The sequence below is a fragment of the Lineus longissimus genome, chromosome 3, assembly GCF_910592395.1.
Source record: "Lineus longissimus chromosome 3, tnLinLong1.2, whole genome shotgun sequence".
Classification (NCBI taxonomy): Eukaryota; Metazoa; Nemertea; class Pilidiophora; order Heteronemertea; family Lineidae; genus Lineus; species Lineus longissimus.
Genome location: NC_088310.1, coordinates 1,714,217 through 1,736,261, shown reverse-complemented (window position 1 = coordinate 1,736,261; position 22,045 = coordinate 1,714,217). Strand labels below are relative to the sequence as shown.

Here is a 22,045-nt window from a genome sequence, read left to right as displayed (position 1 = left end):
ATAAACAAATTTATTGTATATAACATAGGGGGCTTTAAAGGTCCAACAACATCATCAACATTCAAAATAATCATGGCTTCACTGCTTTCGAACTTACGATGTGGCCTTCAGAAAGAACTGGGGTCATCTGTAACCTTTTCAAGGTGAATATTTAACATGTCTTGTTCTTAGTGCGACACAAATACCATGCCAAGAAAAAGCGTATGTCCATTTTGAGCCTTTCCTAAACCATAACTGTCAAATTCTACTATAATCTGTAGTAATAGTATGGACTATGGTGAAAGTGAAACTCTCTTTTTAGTGTATTTCACTGTTGTGTCCATGTTATCGTAAACGTTTGTTTTCTAGCTGTTGTCATGTTACATAAAAAGGTGTTGTCATCACTTACTGAACTTGGCCTTCCAAACAGAATTTTTTTTTCTGTTTGGAAATAATATTTTTTCCTTAGTTAGGCCTACCGACTACCGTACTTTTACTTGAAGTATGAAACCATGCCAAGTCAATGTCAGTAATGTATTAGGATACACCCAAAAGTATCGCTGAAGATACATCAGAATGAGGACAATGTCCTTTTTCTCATTGGGTTCATTTTTCAGCTGTGACACATGTCTTTATCACTTCAGGTTGAAATACCTCTCGGCTCGGTGTGCTACTCTCCACACAGCATCAGTCTTGAAACAGTCTACTCCTGAAACCACGTCTGATGATACAGCTCAGAGAGCATCATTAACAGTCACTGACAGATGTGCTGAGGTATGTCCACATTTAAAAATCTGGACTTCATTTGACTGGAGCTCTCGATCCCCTCAATACAGCTGGTCTTGTAACCAAGTCCCATCAGGCCAAGTTTTCCTCCAGATTTTTTCCATTCTGTCTTGATAAGATCACCAAATTTCACACTAACAATGTATTGATACAATGTTGATTTCACCATTTGTCCCCGTTTCAGAGATTAAAGAAAGTATCCAACAGTGAGAAGCCATACCTGAGGCTTATGGTGGAAGGTGGAGGGTGCTCTGGATTCCAATACAAGTTTGACTTGGATGCGACAATTCAGGAAGATGACAGGTGGTTATCTTGCAAATCTTTCTCAGCATTGTTCAGCATAATCTCATCGAAAGAGACAACTGCATTTTGATATCAGTTCTTCTGGTATTCAGCACTGGGATAATGTTTTCTGTAGTAGACATTACATTGCACTTTGTGAATCAAACGAACAGCAAAGACATATTCTAACTGTTCCCATTTGTTTGCAGAGTTTTCGAGAAAAATGGTGCCAAAGTTTTAGTGGATGAAGACTCATTTGAAATGGTGAAAGGTTCAACTATCGACTTCGAGGAAGAACTGATCAGGTCAGCCTTCCAAGTGGTGAATAATCCTCATGCGGAGGAGGGATGCTCTTGTGGCGTCTCATTCTCTCTCAAGTGACGCACGGGAATATGAATTCTTATTATGCCCTTATTACTTTGAATGTAATGGAGACAAATGAGGAAGAGTTTGGAAATGGGAGAGATACTGCGTTTTCCTGTTGAGTGATCAGGGAAGATTTCTGAAAATGTTTGAATTGAAGACTTATTGTACATAAACTATGTTAGACAAATAAAGTATGGTATGGCCTAGTTCTGGTTATATGATTATATTGATTGGTTTGTCTTAATTTATGTATCTTTTCTGGTCCGGAAGATCACTCAGTTCTGTTGTGAATTGTCGGCCTCAATGGGCAGTCGAACTCTGCCATCCCTTCTTGGATGTGACTATTCAGGTCCGAGTGATATCCAGTTGAGATCAAAGGCAATTCTAAGACAACGTCACATCCAATCAAAAACAGCCCGCCAACTCATTGCTGAGGGATGAAAACAGACTAACGATACTAGACATATTTGAGAATAACAGATATATTCTTTTAAATGAATTCAAGTCATCGAAAATATGTACACCATTTACAGGAGCATTACATACATGTAACAATTTGCAACAAACAGAATTGTACAAAATATAAAATATGGATTAATACCAATTTAAAATCTTTATCACTGTACAATCCTGGACCCTCCCTTTGGTCAGACATGGCAACTATTATAACATGATTTTTCAAAATACTCCTGAAGAAACCAGGTTTTCAAGGGATGTCTTGTACAAAGCCTGAGAATATGTTGTCTTTATTCAGACAATACCATTCTACTTTTGATTAACTGATCAGGATAGGTCAGACTTCAAGTCTTTGTCTCGCAGGAAGGAGGGTTCGACATTTACAATAGCACCTATGAATACATGTCCTGGCAGCCGTTCATGATAGAAGGTACCGAGGAGGAGGAAAGGCCATCTGGGCATCACCGTGAGAGTTCCAAATCTTGTAATCCAGGCTCAGGAATTCACGAACTGCAAGAAAACAAAACAAAATGAGATGAGATGAAATAGGTTTTCAGGTACAACGAATATCTTCTAAATTGTTATGAAAACATGGCAATTCTCAGAATTTAAGGGAAGGAGCAACTGTCAAATGCACATCTACTTACCAAATGTCACCTTATGTTTCGTAGGCGGTGATATCACTATAGACTTCGGATCAATCCAAGATCCTGACAGTGTGTAGTCCTCAATTTTGAAGAATAACTGCAAGAGATCAACATATTCTGTGTGAATCGAGACCGATAACATGAGCAAGACAGTGCATGGATGTTCAGTGCATAATTCAATCAATGCAATCATTGCATAGTCACTCTGTCTTCAATCATATAGTGTCAGTGCCAGGTATCAAACTGATGATGTTTGAAATCAAGCTGAAATGGAGGCTCACCTGTGCAAAGGCATTCTGTCCAACACAAAACTGTTCATCCGCATAGTTAGATTCATTGAAAGAATACTCCTTGAATCTGACAGAAGCTTTCAGTAAGATTTCTAATGATCGGGACGGAAACTTCTGACCTGCAACCAAAGACGATAAAGACTGTATAGTTCATTTGTAACCACTGGAACTGAACTTGATCTCCTGCTTGGTTTTCACTATTAAATATATCACTCCCTTTTCAAAAGAAGAAGCATTGTCCACAAGCAACTCGTGCCTCATTTTGATTGCACAATGTACTTTCTTGTTGAAATTTGTTGGTTGTTTGCGAGTCCACTTGGAGAATGACACGGTTGCAGGTGTTAAGCTTTGCAGAGTAAGATAAAGACACACCTATATTCCAAACCAGGATCTTCTTATCAGGTGACAACAAACACTGGCCATGGTTTGGGGAAGCTTCATAATCGATGATCGGACCTCTGTAATAGGAAGTACACATGTAAGGTAGGATGACATCTAAGTACTCCATGTCAGACTGATCTGTTGTGCTCTCATTGAAGTCCCTCACAGGATAACATTGCTATTGTTGATGTTTAAGTTGGCTCAAACAATATTCAGCAGAGACTCAAGAGAGACAAGGAGCATGGAGAGTAAGGTTTGGAAGGGCTCAAACACAGAACCCTGAACCTCAAACTATAGTACTGATTTTATCAGACCATATCTACACCGGTCCTTACCTATGAAAGAATGGCATCTGCAGTTCGCAGTACTCAAAGCTGTTTTTCACTTTATCATTCAGCCGCAACTGCACTAACAGATCAACAGTAGTCTCGCCCTGAAATACCAAAGGTTTTGGGCATGTACATGTACTCTCTCTCTGTGCTCACTTCAGCGAGCATCTATAGTGCATTAAAATACAGGTGGCTGCCCCGTTTATCACTCGAAAGGGATCTTTTGCTTGCCCTGACAACGACACCAAGTTCATGTGTATGTAATCTCATGTTTTACAATCAAAGGATGTGACAATCGGAGTAAAGTGTCTTGAATTGTGATTGTACAGGCCAATAGCTATAGGGGGAATAATGTGAAGTGCTTTGAGTGACTGAAACCAGCTAGACATGAATAATTTCTCACAATTATTATCACAAAACACACCAAATAAATCAGTAGTTCTATTCTTTCAAAAATGCCCTGTTACCTTCATTTGATAGAATCCCTTGATTGGCAGGTCTGGCACGGGACGGGCTGTGTAATGACACAAAGCTATTGATTCCAATGGAGGTGTAAATCTGATTTTGTGTGGGTTGGCAGAATGAGGTTTCATCATTGAAGAAACATTAGCACCTGTAATTGAGACAATGCTTTGTTACATGGTAAAGACATGTTCGAGGGATATAGAGGGGGATACAGAGAAGTTGACCCAACCACTTGTCTCACTTTTGAGGATAAACAACGAACACAGAGTAGAATATCTAGAAAGAGTAGAATCACTGCCTTAAATACGACGTACCTTTAGACAAAGTTTGAATATCACAGTGTTGCACACAAGGATTGACCACGATATCATCCACAGGAATATGTAAGGAGTCTTGCTGGTATCCTAGAGTGAGCGTTATGTCAGGGGTCAGGCCTTCTAAGGTGCTACGACCAGACACTGTGCCATACACCTCATAGACATCTGGAATGTTAGGACTGTCATACTGAAAACAAACAGACTCAGTATTACATATCATTTTTTCAAATTCCAACAGTTCAGCAGTGGAGGATGTTTGGTTGCCAGTTGGTCAAGATGTGCTCCAAGATAAATACAATTTGATAGTTGCCCTGCATGAGGTTTTATGCTGTTATCCATAGTTCTTAAGTCTTACACATTTGGATTTTTTGAACGCGGCCTGAAAGAACTGCAGGAATTACATACATGCACTCTCCATATTTACCTGAACTGTTCTCATATTTTCTGTGATTGTGAAGTAGAGGATGCCCTTTCCCTTGTGAAGGATAGGTTTCCAGGCTGGTTGCTGAAACAAAGGGCCAGAAACATGTAACTGGATATGACACACAAGTCACCAGACTGAGATATGGCACAATGGCACGTATGGCACAACCAGCTAATCAACACTGACAGATGGAAATCAGAGGCCATAATTCTATATTTGCAAGTTCTAAAGACAAGATATTGGTAACAAGATGAAGACAAATACATTTGTACCTTTTGATTTGTAGTGACAACAGGCAGCTTACTGTGCAGTTTGGCATCAACAGAGGCAAGGCTCTGATCAACCGGAGTCCCAAATGGTGCAGCCTGGCTTAGGAACAGGTGCAGTTGAGGAAATTTATCGAAGTTCTGAAATATAGATGAAAGAGTCTGATAGGCCTAGTTGCTCAACTGGTGTTGGAGACAAATGCCAGGGAAGTGTTTTCTCCTTATTAAATCAAAACTTTCAGCACATGATCTAAAAGGCACAATCGTTGACAGGTGACATTGACTTTCTTTGAGATGCATTGGTAACCACAGGCATATCAGAAATGGAGAAGAAAATGCGGACTTACTTCATCAATACCAGGACATGGTCCTAGGAAATCCATCATGGTCAGGAGCAGACTGAATGCAACTGGAATTCCAGGGCTACAGAAAAGAAAGAAGATTGGTTATTAGAAAATAAATCCACTGAAGCTATTAAAAGTCGAGGACTCCCTCAATGGATGAAACTTGACCGCTTTCATGGTGACCAAAGAGTTCCTACTATTACAAAATGAGATTGGCTTCCATTTTGCTCATGATAACATTGTAGGGTACTCACAATTGAATAAGTGATGACTGCTCTCTGCCATTTTTTTCCACTGCTGGCAAACAGCAAAATATGAGACCAAACTGAAATGAACAAAGAACAAGTAAGTTTATTTCCTGTCTTTTAAAAACATCAATGTACACGAACTGGTAGTAAACTATCAAGCTTGAAATAGAATTTAGGTCAATCACACCGCTCTAGACACACCTGCTCAATCACTACTAAGGGCCAGAGTCTCCCGGCCGCTGTGCTGATTTCATAGACAGGTTTTCTCTCCGACTTCCGACACGTGTCACGTGATTCCACAAACTTGTCTGACTTGTTCTTCCAGCCAAGTTCTCCATAAAGTGCCTCTCCAAATTCTTGGTCATCAGGGACGGCGACAAATTGATCCCCTTCAAGGATTCTCGTTTTTCTTTCAATAGTTGGAAAGAATCTGAAAAATATCAAATTGTTTAGAAAAACAGACTCTGCTATCCCCTTGGCTTTGCTAGTTGAGTCAGCTTTGCCGCAAAGATGTTCTCGCCAGCTCACCAGGCCAGGACTTTTGTAAAAATTATATATATATGTTATCAGCAGATTTTTTGGTTTTTGGTTTACAAGCATTTTTGAAACACCCTGTATATTTTCTAATTTTCACAAAACTGTCAACAAACCTAGAGAAAATTACTTTTCCTGCAGTTTTTCCAGGCAAAGTGAGTATCCACAGTCCCCTGATACTCATACTTTAACCGGAGACAACTAAATATAAAATGTTCCCAATTGGATGTGGATTTTAGAAGGTGTTTTTTAAGATAAACTGCACTTCCTTGATTTTGCAGTTGCCGGCGAGGTCAGAGGTCAGGGCACGTTCTATTCTGTGTAAAATGTTACGGCAGGCTACCGCCATTTTGTTAGAAATTCGTCCCTCCAAAGGGTCCGAAAAATAAAATCATTTAAAACTCAATTTTACGTTGTATAAAACTACAATTACAACTTTATAAATCAATTTCTATCGCGGATAAACAAAATTTATTAACATCACTCCATATACTTTGATTTTAAGCAAGAAACCAAAATACTACTTTAGTATCGGAGTGATAAAATATTATTTTGCAGTGAATAGTTAGTAACATCCATACACTGAGATACCAGAGTTGAAAGACAGTCCTGACCCTTGGTCCTGACCATTGGAGAGTGTGGGCAGTATCTTTTCATTGGGCTAAGCGACACGAAAAATGGAGCTTGTGAACAAAATTTGTGATTTTGTGTCCTATTGGTATCTCCAATATATACTTTGTACGGCATTATATATGCTTGAACCATGGGAAAGGCGAATATTTAGTATCCTTTTTATCAGCAAAATCCATCATTTGTGTGGTTTGTGCTCTTGTTGAAGCAAATTTTGACATTTATTCATGCCAAATTTTTGGAATTTCATCTTTTCCCCGAGTCGTCCTGCCAATATAGTGCCTTTGCTTTGATTTGGTGATGGGATGGCCTATATTGAGTCATGTCAAATCTTGGCCCATATTGCGAGCGGCTATGATTAGGGTTTATTTAGATTGTAAGTGCAATCCTGTCTGTCATCTGGTCATGTCTGTGGAGTGTGGTGATGTTCTGCTTGCACACCCGTGATTACATGAAAAGTTTTCATCAAAAAGTTTAAAGTAGATTGCATAGTTTCAACCTTCCTTAACCAGTTTTCAGATTCATTTCTTATTGCTGTGATTGCCATGTCTTTATACACATCCTATCTCTTCCTGCCTGGCCATGCTGTGGTGCTAATGAACTTCATCAAATATGTTCTAGGAATGCCTGAGGATAAATCTCGAGTTGATGACGTGTTTTATAGTGAAGGTGTCCGAGAAACTGGATAGCTAATTAATCAATGAAGCCAATGATACATGACTTTATACGGATAAGATGCATATTAACAGAACTTCAAAGTAGGCATCCAGAATCAGCTGACATCACTCAAGGAGGATGCAGATTTACCCAGGTTGAGAAAATACTGAGATGCATACTTCATTGGGATGAGGAGAGACTGAACAATAGATATGCTAATCATGACAGAAACAGGTTGTCTTCTCCACAACTATGATCACATGTACCATACTGTGCCAGAGTGAGATTACTGCATTGTCATTAATTACACCAAGTGTAGCATGTCTATGGGCTGTGAGTGGAAAGGGAGCCCGTTCCTGTGTAATCAATAAAGTTTTATGTACATTCCAATTTTGAGTTGGCTGATGGCATTTTTGACATTGAAACTGTAAGTGTAATGCTGGTCAGCTGCTGTCGGTAAAATGAACATTGAGTTGCTCATGCTTGTCTGCGTGTCTGAGTTGAGTGAGAAACCTCCAAGATGATCCACTACTTCTCAACATTTAGGACAGTAGGCCTGAATGGCTGTCTTCGTCTTCTCTTATATGTTTGACTTGGCATATTAAGATATCATGTATGTTACTCTGTTAACAGGATTGAGTGCATCTATTATAAACATTAAAATTTTTGTTAATATTGAAAAAGTTGCTTGCCCATGATTGGACCCTGATGGCACTTTCTGAAAGCATTTAATTAACAATAATTTTGTACAATGTGATTTATTTGTATAATATTTCTGCCAAGTAGTCAGGGAGTCCGGCCTTGCTCATGAAATCTATGCTTACTCGTACTTAATGTCATTGGATGATATGGATGGCGTTCGGTTAAAATATCTTGATAAGAAAATAATATATTTAACCGTAGTCTGATTGTAACTTTGAACCTTAAATAGTATGTAAATATAAGAAATGCTGTTTTATAATTAAAAGTGTACAGTATTAATATTATTAACACATTTTCTTATCTTTTTCATTAAACGTTTACCTTTTTCATCAAGGGTGTCCCGGGAAGTTCTATATCAAGCTCAGATTGCCACAGGAAGTCTCCTGACAATGTACAGCTCAATGTATTGACATTGCTCAGCTTACAGATGGGTGGAGGCCACAGGCAATACCGCTGGAAGTTCAGTATGGGTGTAGGCAGTCTTGCTGTAGTATGTACCCCTACTTGACAAGGTCACAACATACCCGTACCAGGGATTTTCAATACACTCCACGTCTTGATATTTGTATACACTAGGAGTAAAACAAATACTGATTCTCGGGATGAATTTGACAGCAGAATGTCCCCAACTAAAGACCATGTAACAACAGGTCCATCTCGGAAAGACCTGTGTAATGTTGGCAGTCTGACAACATAATGTCCCCAACTGAAGACAAGCCTGTCTTCTGAAATGCTGCTGAATGTCAGGACATACCCAACTGCTGATGAATTCACAGCAGGCCTGTCTTAGGTAAAGATGATTACCTGGCCTTGACAGTTAGACAGCAGAATGTCCCCTACTGAAAACACAGTAAAAACAGACTGTCTCAGAAATGTATCTGGGCAGTCTCGCAGGATATTATATATCCCTCTGAAGACAAAAGCTGGCCAGCCACCAAAAATTGCATTATGTAGGCAGTCCGACAGCAGAATGTACCCCACTAAACCAGCCTGCCTGAAAGAAAGACCATGGTTTGGTGCAGGAAGACAGATGGCAGAATATACCATCCTGATAATGTTATCTATGTTACAAGTGGACTTCAGACGAGAGCATTTGTAGGCAGATTGAAAATATCATCACACTCGCCTCAGAGAACACATTGCCAGATATGATCGTGGGACGTTAACAGTAGGATGAATGATCATCTCGATTACAGAACGAAACAGCACGATGTACCAGCAGACGGACGGGGCCATCTCAGAAACTGCATGATCATTCGAATTCTGTATTGTGTATGGTCTCTCAACAGGATGTTCAATATTTTATACCAAATATATAACACAAGACAACAACACCGTTATTATGAAATAAGTTTAATACCATAGTGATACTTTGTACATATTCAATGATACTTTTCAAGATTATTCAAATGATGGTATGATAGGCATTGATCTTTCAAACAGAGAATTAAATTTCAAAGAGAAGGGTAAGTTCAACGCGGAGGTTGTCTTCACTAATTACCATAGTCCACCCCTTATGTTCTCTTATCCCTAGTGACCATAAGAAATCATCGATGTCCTAAAGGTCTGAAAATAACAGCCACAAATTATCGATGTCCTGAGCTGACACCCCCTCTTGCACTGCCACAATAACAGTGAGGGTGTGACAAGAATCTACTTTAACTGCAGGAAGTGTCTAAACCAGCACATTTTATTCAGTCCAAATTGCAAAGCACATAATATCACTGGTACATGTATGTAAGATCTCGGGCAATATCCACTTCTTGGTCGAGTAGACAGCACAACATATCAGTTGTTCAGTCATCAGGCTAAACTGCAACATCTCCAAGGAGATGCACCCTTCTACTTCACGTCAACCGTTCTTCACTGTGAAGTATTCCAAATACATTGTACCAAGAAACAGAAAGACCATCCATCATCTATGGATTGGAGCAATAGTCTGATCTGATAAGTAACTTGTTGGTATTTCTCACATGTCCTCATCATCAGAGTCATCTGATTCTTCAAGGGAGGCCTGCAGAAAAAGAAATGCAAAGTTACTGAACCATATGAAGTTGGAAACCATGAACTACTTATCAATGATTACAGGGGCACAGGCTGCTTATTTGAGAGCTTAATATCTGGTAAGTAGATTTTGAATCCTGTTATGCACAGAGTATTGGTGTCACACTTTACATGTATAAGAGGTGTTGACACAGACGGCTCAGTACTGTAATGCCTGGAGGGATGTGGTGGAAGAGTTGACATAGAAATGTCTAGTTGCTGGCCTGTTCCTTTGGATGATATTTACCTTGGCATGTTTTTCTGCTTCTGCGAGAACCTCTGGTGGAACGAGTTCATGCTTGCCTCCTGTCACTGAAACAACAAGAAGTGAACAGTGCAGAAGATAAAAGTTGCCACGGGCATGGAAAGTCAAGGTCACAGACAAGGAATTACTGAGTTTTATTGAAACAGCCTTCATGATCATATTCTTAAGCCTCAAGGTTGTGTGACAAGCTAAGCAGTGTCAGCATCAACTCCCTTTTACTACAGACAGACAAAGCTTGCCTTTCATTTGACAATTTTACCACATTTCAAGTTGCCCCACGAACAACTGTATCCTTTCACCTACCTTCTCCAACCCAACTTAATTCAAGTTCAAAGTTTTTGTCCTTCACCTCATCGTGGACTATGTATATACTGAAAAGAAAAGAGTGTTTAGTTGAAAGGCAGAGAATTTAAAATTTGAGATTCTAAGTTCAAAACTTGAGTAAGAGTTTCCACTCTGATCTGATATGGGCAACTCTGCTTAGTTTTTCAGGGTGAAGATCGTCTAAATCTTGTTCATACATAGCAACAATTGTTTTACTTACATTTTGGCCACTTCTTTGACTAATTGCTGGCAGGTCATATCTTTCATCTGTAATAGTATAACACTATTTGAGACGACAGAAGATTTGATTTCTAGGTCTGTTCTTTATCCCTGTAAAGACCATGCCACCCTGTCTTACCAATGAGGAAGTTGGTTCCGGATTTTGCCTCAATACCCATACAACATGGGCTTCATATGATATGAACACATTCCTTGTGTTGATCAGCAAGTCACTAGACTGTGATTGCCACATACCGCATAACTTTGCCATGGTAGGGCAAACACAGACCATGGAAGGCAGAAACATGAATAGCTTTTATGGACAGGTTTACCTCGTTTCACAACCTCTGATGGGTTCAAGTTAGAATGGTTCAGCAATCATCAATCATACACAGACACTTTAAGACATGAAGCTCACAGCAGTTAATCTTACCTTGACTTTCTCTATTTCTGTCTTGGCATTTTGTTTAGCCTTCCCGACAGCACATCCCCAGTAACCCTGAAAATGATCAACGATACATTGGTATACATTTAGAGAAACCATTCTAATGACAGCTGTGCAGGAAAAAGACAACTTATGATAACTAGTAAATCACAGACAATTACAACGGTCTCCTTTTTAAGCATCTCCAGACATAAAACTGTCTAGTAGGGTTAAAAGTTTGTACCTTGTCTAACAACATTCATAACATGTGTCCTGTCTTTTTTCCTCTTGGGTGAAACTTGAGCATCAATTGACTTCCATATTTCATGCTAATGAGCACGTGACCGACTGATGAACTTACGTGAGATACACCAGAGGGATCCAACACATACAACTGAGGACCAGTTTCTTTTGAGTATGAGCTGAGCATAGCGCTGACACCAAACGGCCGAACTGAACTGTACAAGGTGTATGCATGCACAAACATCGACAGCCTGTTTGTTAATTGCTGAAATGCAGAATTATTCAATGTGTAATAACCAACACTACGACACACTTATCATGTTAGCATAAGAAAAGACTGCAGAATGTGTAGATGAGGCCCATCTCTCGAATTTTGAATGATAATAGTCCCAAACTTGGATGTAAGCCTTTTCAGTAAGTCTCTTCTTTGTGCCATTTGACTTAACCAAGAATTCAAATTCTCCAGTCCACCACAAAACTTCCGAACTCACATGTATAGTCAAAGACAGCAACAAAACGGGTGTCTGTTGTAAGTCTTGTCCTAGACAACAGATTTCCCAGATGCACTTTTTCCACTGCATGCACTACTTATGATGAGTCTCGAATAATTACTCACTTTTAGAGGGACAGCGTCACCAAAATTGGACCGATAGTTGGAAGCTTCATCTCTAGCCGTCTCTCCCAGCTGACGGGCATCAGCCTGTAGACCTGCAACAGCCTGGGAGAAGAAAAGTGATTTTCAAATGACAGTTAGCCATATATATTAGGAATATACATTGGAATGACCACTGTTGTAAGCCCTCACAAGACCTAGCCAAAAATTTGTTCAAACTCACAGGCACAGATCAAGAATACAAAGCCCTCAACACTTAGTGTAGACAGCCAGATAAATTTGCCCAGTGCCGTAAAATTTTCTTGTCTTACCATTCCAATATGTTTATCAATGTTAAATATCCTTTTGTTCGATCCACGTTCATAAAGCTTTGATGTCACAATCTTCTCAACACCAAACACTACTCCGTCTTTACCCCTGATACCAATAGCCGTGCTGAAATAGAAAGACTCAAGTCAATGTAATCACACATCATTACATAGAAACAGCCAAGAACAAAGTCATTATTACACAGTCAATCACACTTCTGACTCTTCAAGAATGAGCACCATTACATTCTCAGTCACCTGGGCTAATTTCCATCTATGGCACTGACCACGTGTCTTGCATTCTAACAATACAGCTTCTGTTGAGTCTTGATATTTGTTTTCAGTACATACCCGCTATTCTCAACAGCCTTCAATGCATATTCCACCTGGAATACTCGGCCATCGGGAGAGAACTGCGATGCTGACAAATCATACTGAAGTGAAAGTAAATTTGGATTCTTGAACATGAGTTTAAGCTACTCACTACCACTGCCACAGTGCCAGTTACTAATGGTTGCCTGGTATCATTGTCTGTTGTTGAAAGTAATGTCTTGAGCCAGGCATAACAGATTTACAGCCGAAAGAAGACACTGAAATCTATCCGGCAATAGATTTTACATTGGCCAAGTAGAAAAGAATACAGTACGAGTATACACAACGAAAGGACTCAATTTCGGACAAAAGTGTAAAAGATTTTATTGTCCAAGATATCGTAGAAACTGGACACCAATTAATACCAGAATATTGAATACTTACACCTGCACCGATAGAAGACATATTTGCCTCACGAATGAACGTAAATAAATACTTTTTAGCCGGTTTTGCAAAGTCACGCCGACGTTTACGGTGCGTTGTTGTTGTAGTTTCGTTGTTTTTCAGATAAACTTTACTAACTACTTACGGATTTGCCGTTGATCCATCTTTTCACACCGAAGACCAAAACTCCGGGCAAAATGTCTGGTCGAGGTAACCCACCCGTCTCTCACGCACAGTTAGATCTCAATTTTTTAGTTGTGCATGTAACAGAAGAAGAAAAAACTGAAGGGGTCAGCTGAGTTGAATAGCCCAATATGTAAAGAGCAAGCTCTAGTGAACTCACACAACTGTTTGACATGGGGGAGCCCCCCACCCCACCCCGTCCTTCTGACATATTTAGCCAAACCCCCTCCCCGTTCTCTGAAAGTGACAGGTTTTAGTCAGTACATTGGGGGAAGGCCCCCTAACCCCCCCCCCCCGCTCCATTGGACTCTAATATGTAAAGAGCAAGCTCTAGTGAACTCACACAACTGTTTGACATGGGGGAGCCCCCCCACCCCCCCCCCCCGTCCTTCTGACATATTTAGCCAGTACATTGGGGGATGCGTCCCCCAAAACCCCTCCCCCGTTCTCTGAAAGTGACAGGTTTGAGCCAGTACATTGGGGGAAGGCCCCCGAACTCCCCCCCCATTGGACTCTAAAAATAGAATTCCTTGGAGACGCTGAACCATAAGGCCCCATAAAAAAATAGTCCCCGCCCGCATACTAATGCTGACTTTATTATAGCCTACCTTTTAAGGCACAATTGCAAACTTCCATCTCCAATCACATCAACGCGGTATGTTGGATCAAACACCCACACAGGGTCTCCTAATAGTAGAATTGGTACAGTGACCAGACAAATGGCCGCATTAATGTGCCGGTACATCATCTTCTTCTTGACAAATAAAGCCAACAAACTATGAGTATGAAGTAATTCAGAGATTAACCTGATACTTTCAAGGTGAAACAAATGCACTTTTAATTTAAAATCTAGCTTTTATTCAAATTTCTGGTATCAATAATTTCAAGAAATTTACAGGTGTGCAATTAACAAGGGTAAATATGAACACGCTAATTGAGGATGTAAAATGTTCAATAAGTAATACCAATACCCCAGCAAATCAAATGCAGAAACAACAATTATTGCACTGTCTTCCCTAAATAAAGCAGTCAACAACGCTGAGACAATCAATATTACTGACGTTGTCTACCGTATTTTCAATTCATTTTTTCATCTTCATGTGATATATATCGCAACATTTGAAAGCAGAAAGGTCGTTTAAGACTGACACGTTCATTACATCACAACAGCTGGGGTAATGAACATCTACATGTGATATATATCACAAGATTTGAAAGGTTGTTTAAGACTGACACGTTCATTACATCACAACAGCTGGGGTAATGAACAAGCCTTGTCACTTCCACGCGTTGACGTATTCAAGCTGGTGGAGGAGTGCCTGTTCACCCACACCGGGCCTACTTTAACGGTAACAGGTCAACATGTGTAACAGATTTGCCTCAACTGGCTCAAATATGTCAAGACAATATTTCATACAGAATTAGTTAGCACCATCTAAAAATCATATTCATCTACAGACTAGTTCAGTAAGTACCAAGTATTTGAAAGCCTAAATGTACTGCACAACCAAATATTGGAGCACACAGAATTCGTACCCCATTTAGAGATCAAGATAGACTTGTGGAGAATATTCAGTTGTCTGTTAACACATCGGGGAAGTGGTAGCTCAGTGGAAGAGAGTCGGCCTCATGATCAAGTGGTAGTGGGTTCGACTCCCGGCCGAGTCAAATAAAAAGTACATGTTGGCAGCAATGATGTGAAATGCTTGTTGTACCCCTTTGCATGTGCATCAGTAGTTTCAAATACGAGAAGTTCTCACAACACATGAATTGTCTCTTTCTACAACTTGGCTGGCAATACAACGTCCTTGGACTTGATGCTCAATACAGGAACATGTGGAACTTCTACCACTTTGGCTGCAATAGGAAAAAAGGAAAGTTAGTTAGGGGGTTGGGGTCCCTCACAACGACACAATGGCTTTACTCCTCTTGTTGGTATGGAGTAATGGCTAAGTTTAGTGAAGTTACCTTTGGATGATGTAGTGGCACCACATCATCTGTTCATAAACGAGTGTAAATCTAGTGAAATTGTTGAAGTCAAGAAGAATAACTTGCCTATCTCATTTGCGATGGCGGAAACCTCCACATGGCTTGGAATGAGGTAGTCTTGATTCTCCCTAAAACACACAGAATCAATGAGAAAAGTCTTCCTTTACAAAAATAGAAGTGGTGATTTCGTCAGAACTCTTTACAAATTTTCATTAAGTTGGTGAACAGACTTAAAAATCTACCCCAACTGTAGCAGCGTAAAATGCTATCAACTTTCTCAGACACAGACTGCAATGGATCAAAAATATCATTCCAAAGTTTCCAGTTCCCCAACCAATGACATAGGCCTTTAAGAATGCAGCAATAGGACACAACCAAAGTCAACAGAACTTTGTGCTTACCTTTTCTGCTTTGTGACAGCACCCATTTCAATGATGGCATTGAGTCCGTTGCCCAACATGTCAAGTGACAGCATCTCAAAGTGTTTGACGACACCTTCCTGCAGTAAGCGAGTGACGAGCGCTTGTGATTCCTTCAAGATATGCTTATATTGCTTGGCGATGGGTCGCGTTCCTGTCAGGGTCAAACTCAATAGGTACTGGCAGAGCACCTACAATGGAAAAATTCATCACAAGTCTTTAACTGCTCAGTTGATTGAAAAAAGATATCGGTTGTCTTAAAATTTTCAAAAGCCAACACATTGATCAATCAAGGTATCTCTCAATCAAACTACATGTGGAAGGAAATTTCACCTGGCAATATATCAAATGGCACTTCAATCAGACATGTACATGTAGTATGGTAGCCAATCTATAGCGCTGTCTTATTCTAAAGCGTAAAGGCTTCGACAACTGCATTCTCATTGGCTGTTGTGGACTGGTGCCTGTACTTTCAACACTGAGTTCTGGGCAAGTCAATCCTACTAGTTGTTATCAACACAACACTAACCCAATATCCGAGTAAGAATGGTTCAAACATTTGACTAAGGAATGTGTTGTATTTGTTCGTTGACTTCTTCACGACGATATCTCCTACAGCGTTCAGGGTCAGCACACTACTGTTGGTCAGCACCTTCACAGCGAGTTCAAAGTTCTGAAATAAAATAGATAAAGATTGATATCATGATTGCGTCGCAAGACAAATCATGCACCAGACCTAACAGATTTTCGAAATGAGCTGTTTGGCGATGGAGAAGGCATATCAAGTGTGCTAGCCCAGGAAAAGAGACCAAAGGAAGGTGACCTTCGAATAATTATTTTCTTCCAAAGATTTTTTGGACAATACTCAAATTCATATTCATATTCACAGCACAGCATCATTACTTCTGTTACATATCGATGCACTTCAGCTTCTTCAGGGTACTTTAATATCTTGATTTTGAATCAGAGCTCTCACCTCCCGGGTCCTCCCTGGTCGGAAGATGAAATCTTTACACAGCAACTTCTCAAGGAAAGTATATCGAAGATACAGGTCATCTGAAAGGAAAAGAATGATAATCAGGTATTTGTCAACACTTCGAGTAACAAAATGCACCAGCTAGTCTTTTTGGGCCACTGGAGGAATCAAAGTATTTTGAGTTGATCCTGGAGAGTGATTATGAAAGACCACCTACATGTACTTCAATGCTTGAATGGCAACCATTCTGTTAACTCAATTTACTCTTAGAATTTCAAAATTGCTTTCATAATTGGTAGCTGACACATTACATGTAAGCCACGTCCAACTATCTGGGTAATCCATTGAACAAAGATATGTAAATGCTACATTTACTCACTGATTTGTAGAGTCTCATCACAACAGGCATTCACAGCTATTGCCACCAGTCCGACCCTGGCAAAGCAGTGTATCAAATGATTCCTATACGATGCCAACATCAGATGGGTTGCCCCTGTGATCATGATATCATCTCTCACTGGCTTCTTTGTGTGAGGAGCGATGATACGTTTCAGTTCAACGAAATCCTCCGGAGACATCTGGACCAGGTTTTGATGGAGGCTGATATGTAATCGCACAATTTCTTCTGCAGAGGCATTTCCTGGAAAGATGAAATCTTCATATGATACCAGTGATATCAATAGGCAGAGAAGCTTGACTCTCTTGTTCAGATCAATAAGGGATGTCGCTTATTAGCCTTGGTCGGCAAAGATCTTTGCTACATGTATAAACTTCAAATAGAAATCCATGAAAATGATACTCGCCTACATAACAGGAAACAGCAGACAGGTTGATACTGAAAGCCCCAACAGATAGTTGATGTTAGGCTAGACAGACCCCAACTGAACACCCAGACCACTGAAGCATGTCAACAAGACAGCCTAACCACTACAGATGGATGACATCACACACATTTCTTGGAATAGACCAGGTGTTGATTCATAGCAGATATGTGACCACCTTGCATTTCAAGGAGTAACTGACAGCACCTTTTGCTACTGTGTAGTACAAATTATGAAAATTACAATGCAGGGAAGACTTATTCTACAGCACTGTGGGCCACAAGTACATGTATGGATAAGAAATCTTACCAGGCCAGTCGACATAACCACCAAGGTTAGCAATGCTTCTCTTCAGCCATTCCACGTCCTTCATGAGATCTGACAGGTATATTCCCTCTCTGTTCTGTATCATGACTGTAGCGATCAATGCCCACGGGGATATCACCATGTTCTGTTGATGTCGCAGCACTATGTCATACGCAAGGTCCTGGCACAAGTCTTGTTCTTCTGATGTCAATCCAGAAATGTACCTGAAATCAGTTGAAATGACAACATGAATGACTTTCCTCTGGCTTTAGGGTTGACAATTCTCTTTCTGAGACAATGCACAGTTCGAGACAGTTCTTGCCATTGAGCACATCAACAAAGATCAGAAATACGGGCTTTATTTGCAAATCTAGGACACAAAGATAATATCGATACCAACCTAGGTTGTAGTCCATGCACGATTCTATCAATCTTGCCGACGGAGAAATGTCGAATGGATATTGGCTCACCAATGAAGAAGTGAACATTACCATAGTCCTCAGACAGAACACCTCGTGCTTTCAGGAGACCCTGAAAAAATGTCAGAATAATTCAAATTTCTAACTGGAAATTCTGTTGGCAAGACAACAAAACAATCTGGTTGAATGCTTTTACAGTTCTCTGGGTAGGATTCACAATTGCAATCACCGTGAGTGTGGCAAGACCAAGAGATGGGTTTATATGCAATAGGAGTTTATAATTTGGTAAACAGACTGGCAGTTTGAGTTGGCTGCAGTCAATGCCAAACAACATAACATCTGCATCCCCTTACCGAAGTTGACTCCTTAGGCTTTGGTATCCCTAGTAGTTCATAAGCATAGAGGCTCTCCTCGAGGATCCGATCATGGCTCATACTGACAGGGAGGATCATCACATCCGCTACATTTGCTTTGAAATAGGGCTCCAAAACAACAGACAGCATACCTGCAAGGGAAATGCGTCAAGAATCAAGTAATGAAACTTTCAGAATGTTGATATTACTGTCACCAAAAAAACTACCTCGCCATAGCTAGAGGCCTCATCTTCATCAGAGCTTGTACTGAAGATGATTCCCCTGATCCTCTTATATCATCAAAACACTTACTGCCAAGATGTGTTGTCTGTTATGTTCAGACAAGAGATGAGCTGTGCAGCCACAAGGTGACCAGATAGACAGCAAGGTCAAAGCAACAGTGACCAATGAAAGTGAAGACATACACATAACAATGCCACTTCAAACTGTCATACTGATACAGGCAGCTCCATCTTGTGTCTCTTTGATATCAATTGGCAATGGCTATCATAAACCACTGTGTAGATAGTTCTATAAAATATCTTTACCTCTCTTTGGGACATAGGTCTTTCCTGTACGACTTCTTGTCCCCTCTACGTAGAATTCACAGGGAGCGTCACCATTGCAAAGGTGAGTTTGAACGTATTCGGTGAACACCGCCCAGTAAAGCTTGTCTGTACCAAAAGACCTTCGAATGAAGAAAGCACCACAGTTTCGTAACAAGTTCCCAACAAACTTCATAGACATAAAATCTGAAAGAAAAAAGTGAAATATTTCACTGACTGAACAAAATATGGCTCAGCAATGTAACTTGCCAACTAAATCTAACTCCATTTCTATCACAGTATGTTATCATGGAATAATGCAAATCTGAGTGGAGAATGGTTCTATCTACTAGAGGCATCAATGAGTTCCGATGACTTGGTGAGACAGGACTGTACTTTCAAAGTCAATGCTCCGGCCCAATAGATACCTACCCATGGCGGCAGCTATGACAGGCAGTGGTAGGTCATAGTGGAAGAACACATAAGACAGTAGGAGGAAGTCGAGATAACTTCTGTGGGTTGGCATAAGTACCACTGGATATTCCTTACAAAGGGCCCGAACCTGAAGGAGCAAAAGAAATGAAATCAGCTTAAGGAATCTGCATCAGCCTCCAACATACATTCTAAGTGCACTGTGAATATAGATTCTCAACTCTGCGGACACGCATGTTCAATAACAGTAGAATGGACATGGACGTCAGGCTCAAAAACAATGGATAAATTGCACATCTGACGTGTCTCCTTGGTCGGAGAAAACTGTTAAATGGTATAACTCTGTGACTTTTGCATAAAACATCCACCTGACTTACTCGCTCAATGCCTTCCTCATTCACATAAATATTTTGGAACAATTTCTTCATGACTTTCACAATGAAGTAGGCAACGCCTCGGAGCCAACCCATACTGAAGGTGTGTCCCATTTCATTCATGATTGCCTCTGTCTCCTTTTGCACCTCTGCCACGCTAGCTCCAGACTCCATCATCACCTAGGTGAAAAAGGTCACATGAAATGTCCTTTCTCAACCACTACAAAGAAACCCCCTTAAACTGAGACCTCTCTTAGCAGGACATTATCCATATCAGGGACATGGTGTATCTATGCAGTGGGTCGCTTCTATGTAACTTGACCTCTGTAATCAGAACACCTCCCTATTAAGGACATCATCTGTCAGCGACATGGGTGTCCTTGACAGAGAAGTTCTAGTGCATCCATACTTTTCAGTTTTAAGTTAACATTGAGCAACACCATCAGATTTAAATTTTCATGAATTACATGTATTGCCACATTAAAACATTATAATTTTATGAATGGACTTCGCTTTTTTCACTTCTTTTACCCAGGGGCCAGAGTGCCATCTGCATGCAGTTTCAGGTAGAAGTTTAAATTTCTTTAAGCAATACAAGTTGTGAAAAGAATACACACTTGTTCAATGGCATGTTTGACTCTGTCACTCTTTAGCACGTCGACTTTGACCTGTTTGGGTGTGCGAGGATGGTTGTACTTATAGACTGGAACCTGCTGTCGTTTCTTTGTGACATAGTTGAAGTCACTAAGCAGACGACGTTCACGAAGGATATCTTCGTAGTCATCTTTGTGCCGAGACATGCTGGTTGCTTTGATTGGATCATCTAAAAAGACAAGAATTTTCGAAAAATCTTCAGCTAGAGACTGACTACTTTATTCCACACCCATGTGCTGCGATTCGTAAGGTCGCCATAAAGTGCATAACTATGAACCTCGATTCTGTGTAAGTCACCTTTAGTACTGGTCCAGTCGTGCCAGCTCCAATTGTTATGTATCTTCCATCGAAAAGGCCCCTGGCCCAGGCCAGAGTACGCAAGCCACCCAAATACAACATACTTCGGCTAAAATTTACAACCCCCTATTGGAAATCCATTGAACACGTTCAACAGTGGCGCTTTAGGCCTATAGTCAACTGATGACCTTTTTTTGGGTCGTGAACAGGGATTGTAAACTCGTTCCCTTCCCATACTTCAAGTACTTACTTGGACTTTTGGAGCAAGCGGGTCGTCGTCAGCGCCTTCTAACATAAACAAGACTGTAGTAACATCTAAACATGTCTAGTGTTAGGGATCACCTCCATCCTGTAACCATACCCAGCATGCACGGCAGTAGTCCATACCTACCTACATGCACTATGCAGTACACACAATGCACACGGGTTTCACGAATTCAGTACACAAAAATCAAGAAATGCTGAAATGCCCAATGCCAAGGCCTAGGCCTACACATCACCTCACTGTCCTCAGAACTGATAATAAAACCTACCCTCTTTTATCCACGTATTTCTCGATTGGTCGTTATTTTGCTTAGACATGATGTAAGTTATTTTGTAACCTTGGATCTAAATTAACATTGGGTGTTTTGTAAGTCAGATAAAATTCACTAAAGTGACATTTATCAGGGTGTTTTAGTCAAAATCGACAGATTTATAATGAAGAAACAGCGATTTGGATCATTCCGGAAGAAGCCAAACGAGGCAGGTCTACTCATTTGAATAATCTATTCATGACGTCAATGGTGTGAGCTTTAGATTGATGACGTTATGGAGCAATAATCACGTGTTAGTCACACTATACTTGTTACTGGTGTGAGATGTGAGAGACCCCTGAGAGACTAATGTAACTTTGTCTTGCCTGTAGCAGCTGCCTATATTGTCCCTTTAATATGATATCAATTAGCGTGTTCGATTTCTAGCGCCATCCTTGCGCGAG

The 22,045-nt window shown here is 40.4% G+C and overlaps 5 protein-coding genes across 5 annotated transcripts; 2 read left to right on the top strand and 3 right to left on the bottom strand.

Annotated features, from left to right (window-relative positions):
- The first annotated feature begins 12 nt into the window (after window positions 1–12).
- LOC135484980 (iron-sulfur cluster assembly 2 homolog, mitochondrial-like) lies at window positions 13–1,637 on the top strand. The gene is made up of 4 exons (XM_064766701.1): window positions 13–143; window positions 624–753; window positions 950–1,068; window positions 1,257–1,637. Exons 1-4 carry the CDS (start codon window positions 73–75, stop codon window positions 1,426–1,428), a joined length of 492 nt encoding a protein of 163 aa, XP_064622771.1. The 5' UTR covers window positions 13–72; the 3' UTR covers window positions 1,429–1,637.
- Window positions 1,638–1,885: 248 nt separating this feature from the next.
- Window positions 1,886–6,413, bottom strand: LOC135484913 (AP-5 complex subunit mu-1-like). The gene is made up of 13 exons (XM_064766614.1): window positions 6,231–6,413; window positions 5,782–6,010; window positions 5,587–5,657; window positions 5,336–5,411; window positions 4,995–5,129; window positions 4,723–4,803; window positions 4,296–4,485; window positions 3,984–4,129; window positions 3,523–3,620; window positions 3,179–3,264; window positions 2,798–2,925; window positions 2,517–2,613; window positions 1,886–2,379 (listed from the first exon to the last, which is right to left on the bottom strand). The coding sequence occupies exons 1-13, from the start codon at window positions 6,296–6,298 to the stop codon at window positions 2,288–2,290; spliced, it is 1,497 nt and encodes a 498-aa protein (XP_064622684.1). The 5' UTR covers window positions 6,299–6,413; the 3' UTR covers window positions 1,886–2,287.
- A 371-nt stretch (window positions 6,414–6,784) lies between these two features.
- Window positions 6,785–8,367, top strand: LOC135484924 (serine palmitoyltransferase small subunit A-like). Its single transcript, XM_064766630.1, has 2 exons — window positions 6,785–6,897; window positions 7,264–8,367. The coding sequence occupies exons 1-2, from the start codon at window positions 6,792–6,794 to the stop codon at window positions 7,431–7,433; spliced, it is 276 nt and encodes a 91-aa protein (XP_064622700.1). The 5' UTR covers window positions 6,785–6,791; the 3' UTR covers window positions 7,434–8,367.
- Window positions 8,368–10,025: 1,658 nt separating this feature from the next.
- Window positions 10,026–13,415, bottom strand: LOC135484671 (proteasome subunit alpha type-3-like). The gene is made up of 10 exons (XM_064766302.1): window positions 13,299–13,415; window positions 12,894–12,976; window positions 12,546–12,669; window positions 12,238–12,339; window positions 11,740–11,886; window positions 11,388–11,453; window positions 10,956–11,002; window positions 10,715–10,782; window positions 10,394–10,458; window positions 10,026–10,117 (listed from the first exon to the last, which is right to left on the bottom strand). Exons 1-10 carry the CDS (start codon window positions 13,317–13,319, stop codon window positions 10,073–10,075), a joined length of 768 nt encoding a protein of 255 aa, XP_064622372.1. The 5' UTR covers window positions 13,320–13,415; the 3' UTR covers window positions 10,026–10,072.
- Window positions 13,416–14,316: 901 nt separating this feature from the next.
- LOC135485289 (dihydroxyacetone phosphate acyltransferase-like) lies at window positions 14,317–21,800 on the bottom strand. Its single transcript, XM_064767149.1, has 14 exons — window positions 21,600–21,800; window positions 20,733–20,938; window positions 20,119–20,295; window positions 19,742–19,871; window positions 19,313–19,516; window positions 18,765–18,916; window positions 18,393–18,523; window positions 17,996–18,216; window positions 17,245–17,505; window positions 16,866–16,945; window positions 16,419–16,562; window positions 15,872–16,080; window positions 15,537–15,598; window positions 14,317–15,338 (listed from the first exon to the last, which is right to left on the bottom strand). Exons 1-14 carry the CDS (start codon window positions 21,646–21,648, stop codon window positions 15,262–15,264), a joined length of 2,103 nt encoding a protein of 700 aa, XP_064623219.1. The 5' UTR covers window positions 21,649–21,800; the 3' UTR covers window positions 14,317–15,261.
- Between the last annotated feature and the right edge of the window lie 245 nt (window positions 21,801–22,045).